This window comes from Eurytemora carolleeae, unplaced genomic scaffold (assembly GCF_000591075.1).
Source record: "Eurytemora carolleeae unplaced genomic scaffold, Eaff_2.0 scaffold744, whole genome shotgun sequence".
Classification (NCBI taxonomy): domain Eukaryota; kingdom Metazoa; phylum Arthropoda; class Copepoda; order Calanoida; family Temoridae; genus Eurytemora; species Eurytemora carolleeae.
Genome location: NW_019396635.1, coordinates 168,609 through 173,500, shown reverse-complemented (window position 1 = coordinate 173,500; position 4,892 = coordinate 168,609). Strand labels below are relative to the sequence as shown.

Genomic DNA, 4,892 nt, shown 5'->3' with positions numbered 1-4,892 from the left:
TTTGAGGAGAGACGGATTCAGGGTCTTTTCGGTCTAAAAACGACTCTTTTATTAGTACTAAAACAGAGTCGGGCCTGCGCCCGTTTTTGGGGTCGTGTGGGTCGTTTTCAGACTCTAAAACAGGGTCGTTTGTTCTATGCGGGCATCGTGTTTTTTTATACTGAACGAACGATTTTTTCAAACAGACTATTTAAAAACGATTTTTGAACGAACCATTTTAATTAACTAAGGATTTTACTGAACGATCGTTCAGTAAGAAAACGAACAAAAAAGGTGGAAACTGAACGGTTTCGCTGAACGAACGGTTTTACTGCACGATCTCCAATTAAGAAAACGAACGAAATAGATGGTAAATTTTGAGATTATGGGGTCTGAGACTCCCAACGAATCTACATTCTATAATTATATAACACTTTTACCTAAAAGTTTGTGTAAGACGACATTTATAAGATATTTCTATTTTTAGGTTCTGAGGGTAAAGATTGGTCGGGAGTATGCGACGAGAGTATATGTGGAGAAGGATGCCGGTAAAAACATTTTAAAGAAAGTTGTAGAAACTACATTTTTCTTTGATTTTGCCTTTTAGGTAAAGCCTTCGTTTTCCCTCACATTTCTCGCTTAAATTTAGACTGTTACTTTTTAATCTAAAAGATATTTATTATTTAAAAGCAACGATAAATTAATTCATTGAAAGCAATGATAAAATAATTCATTTAATTCATTTAGAATACCCTGATAATCAGAAAACTTGAAATAGGAAGACGACTTTTAGACGCGTATTATGACTTTAAATAGTCCAGTGAGCTTGGGACACAGCAATTGTGCAGTTGAAACAGACCAACTTCATTTAACTAATGTCTAGTAAACTCTTTGCTTTGTATAGAATACACTTAAGTAAATTCTCTTAAAGTTTTCTGGTTATTACTGTATATTATATATACTTTTCTTTCTTCAGAATATTTCTAATACAAATAAACTAAACACTTTGCCTCTAACTGAAATGGTCAAATATCTAATGTCTTTGCAACCTGATATTTCAAACTACTGAAGTTGATCTATTAGATTCTATCATCTATAGGGTGTCCCAATAAACATGGGAATTCAGTGACGAATTCGATATCGTCTTTTCAAATAATTATGTGATTTAGTATAGTGATACCTACTGAGAAAGCTGTAATCTGTAAGAGTTTCGTCTGCTATGTTCACATTTTCTTTGTTTATGTTTTGACTGCATACGGTTGTACTTATTAAAACAAGAAAATTGCAGTATACAAACGGTGTAAACTTGTCCGTCTTCACTGCTCATCTTGCGGAGACATTATAGACACATCTTTACAGTCTTTTACCCTTTTCATAAAATAAACGCTAGCAGACATAATATAATACTATGGCTTTTGAAATTAGGTATTACAATCCTAATTCATAACAAAGACGATATCGAATTCGTCACTGAACTCCAATGTTTTTTGGGACACCCTGTATGCTTGAAATATTAAAAGCTATGACATCAAATTGCAAAAATATAAAAATTGAAATTATAGAGTTTGAGTCAAGTGCTCAGTTTATTTTCTTACAATAACCACATACAAATAAAACCGAGTGAATCTTATCAATTTTCTTCCTAGGGCTGCCTGTACATATTCAGACAGGATGAAAACCGGTTCTAGTGTACATACGGTACATAACACATTGATTACAGAACACAACACGGCATCTCTTATGTTAACAGGTAAAAGCAATTTGTACAATTGGAACATAAATTTTTGTTTTAAAAAAGCATAGTCTTGATTTCAAGTCACTTTCGCATGTCCGATTCACAACAGTAACCTTGAAAACTTTGTCTGTTCAAGAATGAATAAGATATCAACGTTTTTTCTCTGGCAACTGATAATCTTAAAATATTTAATACAAATAGATGCTGATTTTCTGCTGCAAAAAGAATAGAGGAAATTGTCAGAAACAATTTTTGGAAAAACAAACAAATTTATCTTCCGAATCTTTTATCAGATAAAAGATTGGAGAGTATCTTCGTCAGTTGGGCCTCATACTGAACCAACGAGAGAGAGAAGCATTCGGTTTCTTTTATTTGAAATCAAACGTGTTTTCGTCTATAGACTATAACTCGACAGTCTATAGACTTACAGATTTGTTTGTTTACTACCTTTTCATTTAAAATGTATATGCCAACAAAAACATATTTATGATAAAAGGCTACAAAATTATGTAAGAGGGGTCAAATTGTGATCGAAAGTCACAGTTTTCTGAAATATTGACAGAACCGTTAAATCCACGTGGCCTGCATGCTCCTCCTTTTATAAAGGAAAATGTCACTTATAATACCAAGGACAGCCCTTTTGCGTAGTAAAAATGTTAATTCAAACCTCTTTCAAGATGAAACATTTTGACTAAAATTTTTCTTCTCCAGGTTGCAATTTGTTCTGGGTTCCTCTGTCACCTGATACCCGGAGTAAGAGCAAGGTTCAGGTTCTCCTTGGTCAGGATCAGAGTAGGAGATGGTATGAGCTAAATCAAACCATCTCAACCTCCTTCCAGCTTAGCCTGGACACACTCCAGAAGATGGATAAAATCCGTGTTCTGTCCGTGAGTAGCACACTGGAGGTGGAGAGTGCTGAACTGATGGTTCCTGAGATCCAATCCTGTCGATCTTTGTCGGAGAAACCTGGATCCTGGAACCCGGAGCTGAGAAGTATCCAACCCGTCCCAAGTTGGTTCAAAGCTGAAGTCGGCTGGACGGATATTCAGTCTCCGACATCTTATCCTGCTAAATATATCGTTAGGAAACTTAATCAAACCTTTAAACATTTTGAAAATTGAATTTGAAAGTTCAAATAATTTTTTTTTGGTTTCAAAACTTTATGTTTGATTAAAACTTATGTTAGATGGGAGGACGGAGAAATCCTAGGAATGATTCTCACTAACTCCACGTCTATCCTGATACCATTGAGTGAAACCTCAAACCTTCGAGTTGAAGTATCGCTGCTGGGTAGTTCTAAGATCTCAACTCCTCTCCATGTCTCTGCTCCGGTAAGGAGTGAGGTTAAGGTTGAGGACGGATCTAATCTAGGCCCTGCTGTAACTCTGGCAGTTTTCCTCACAGCTCTAGTTGTACTCCTCATCATGCTTGTTATACTCTCTAGGTTGGTAAAAAAGAAAAATATCTTGCCACAAACTCTGATTTTAGCATTTTTGCAACCAGATGTCGTATAGACCTTTAATATTTCAAACAATGATTTTGTTAGATTAAATATCAAATAGTAAAGGTTTACGTCATCATGCAGGTTACTAAGATATAGGGATGAGAAAATTAGAGTTATGCCAAAAACTCAATTTCTTTAACAATAAATATTAAATAATTAAATAATTAAATTAAATAATACCCTGTAATCTCAGAAATAATTTTTGGGTGAAAAAATAACATTTTTCAAGCGATTATTATTCTGTATTAAAGAAAAATAAAAATAATAAGTTAAAGTCCTACTCTTTGGAATTTTTTAAACTGTGAAAAATTCGACTTTTTTCACTTCTACACCGTCACTGCAGATAAAGGACAAAACGATAAATAAGTATTGTTAAAATTGTTTTGGTAAATACATTTTGTCCGGATCAAAATTCCAGTAAATACATGATGCAATAAAAACACTTGTAGAATTTTGAATCAAACATGTTTTTTGTTAAAAGAAAACTAATAGTAAAATCGTTTCAAGCATAATTTTTGTTGAACATACAAACGATGGTCATCTCTAATATGTATCTATGTACAGGGTGTACAAGGTTGTGTACGACAACAAACATACCATCAACAGATCTTCAAACAATTTAACCATCTCATATCCAACATACAGGTACATAAATATAAACATAAACATAAACAGGTACATAAACATAAACATAAACATAAACAGGTACATAAACATAAACATAAATGTAAACATAAAAATAAACATAAACATAAACATAAACATAAACATAAACATAAACATAAACATAAACATAAACATAAACATAAACATAAACATAAACATAAACAATAAATATAAACAAAAACATATTTCATGTTTTAAGGTCTACTAAATCTAGCAGATCCAACAAGTCTACGAAGGAAACACTGCAGAGTTTTGAGAGTTTTTTGCAAATAAATAAACTCTCACCTCTGGACCTAGGACTGGACTCTGTAGAAATCAAACAGAATTTTAAATAACTCTCAACTCTGGGAAAATATATAGAGTTTAACTCTTCAGAGAAAATTACATTCCTTTATAAAAAGCGGGTTTATATGGTATGCTCAACAATATTCATTGAACCCCGCTAACCTGAAAATCTGATGTATGCAGTTCCATGTGAATTAAAACTATTAACCTCGGACAAATTAAAATCAATGGAAATTAAAATTAGGTTCGATTATAAACCCTTGGACCACTCCCTCGGGTTTATCATTGAATACAAGAGGGGTCGAAATTTCTTTTGGTTTAAATTTGGTTGATAGTAAATGATATATTGAATAATCTAAAAGGAATGATCATATGAATAAAAGAATATTAGACCCGGTGTAAAAAATGTAATGCTCATTAAAATAGTTTCTGTAACAAAATACGTTAATGCAAATTGTAGCAAAAAAAAGTACAATCGTTCCTTTTCTTTGAGAAATATAGATAAAATTTGTTGTTATATGTATTAGCAAATATTTAGAAAATTGCAAAATACAAGGTTTTTCGAGTATTATGTGTGCGTATTTTGGCGTTAAGATTGGAGATAATCATGATATGGGATGCTCGCTCTGTACTATAATACCTAAACTATAATTTTAATTATGAATAGCTATAAAATAATGCAGGAACAGGTATTAAGAGCTCCATACAATTATTCGATTAAAA

At 32.6% G+C, this 4,892-nt stretch overlaps 2 protein-coding genes across 2 annotated transcripts; both read left to right on the top strand.

Moving 5' to 3' along the window:
- The first annotated feature begins 6 nt into the window (after positions 1 to 6).
- On the top strand, positions 7 to 2,835 carry LOC111706665 (uncharacterized). The gene is made up of 3 exons (XM_023479574.1): positions 7 to 527; positions 1,626 to 1,729; positions 2,426 to 2,835. The coding sequence occupies exons 2-3, from the start codon at positions 1,651 to 1,653 to the stop codon at positions 2,833 to 2,835; spliced, it is 489 nt and encodes a 162-aa protein (XP_023335342.1). The 5' UTR covers positions 7 to 527; positions 1,626 to 1,650.
- Positions 2,836 to 2,898: 63 nt separating this feature from the next.
- LOC111706669 (uncharacterized) lies at positions 2,899 to 4,686 on the top strand. The gene is made up of 3 exons (XM_023479579.1): positions 2,899 to 3,158; positions 3,783 to 3,863; positions 4,084 to 4,686. The coding sequence occupies exons 1-3, from the start codon at positions 2,926 to 2,928 to the stop codon at positions 4,217 to 4,219; spliced, it is 450 nt and encodes a 149-aa protein (XP_023335347.1). The 5' UTR covers positions 2,899 to 2,925; the 3' UTR covers positions 4,220 to 4,686.
- Positions 4,687 to 4,892: the final 206 nt, after the last annotated feature.

What these genes read in the sequence shown, in the direction of transcription:
- LOC111706665 (XM_023479574.1), top strand. Translation starts at nt 1,651, where the DNA reads ATGAAAACCGGTTCTAGTGTACATACGGTACATAACACATTGATTACA. An exon ending in GGCATCTCTTATGTTAACAG is followed by an intron (nt 1,730 to 2,425) that starts GTAAAAGCAATT and finishes TTTCTTCTCCAG; the next exon opens with GTTGCAATTTGTTCTGGGTT.
- LOC111706669 (XM_023479579.1), top strand. Translation starts at nt 2,926, where the DNA reads ATGATTCTCACTAACTCCACGTCTATCCTGATACCATTGAGTGAAACC. An exon ending in ATGCTTGTTATACTCTCTAG is followed by an intron (nt 3,159 to 3,782) that starts GTTGGTAAAAAA and finishes ATCTATGTACAG; the next exon opens with GGTGTACAAGGTTGTGTACG. An exon ending in ATCTCATATCCAACATACAG is followed by an intron (nt 3,864 to 4,083) that starts GTACATAAATAT and finishes TCATGTTTTAAG; the next exon opens with GTCTACTAAATCTAGCAGAT.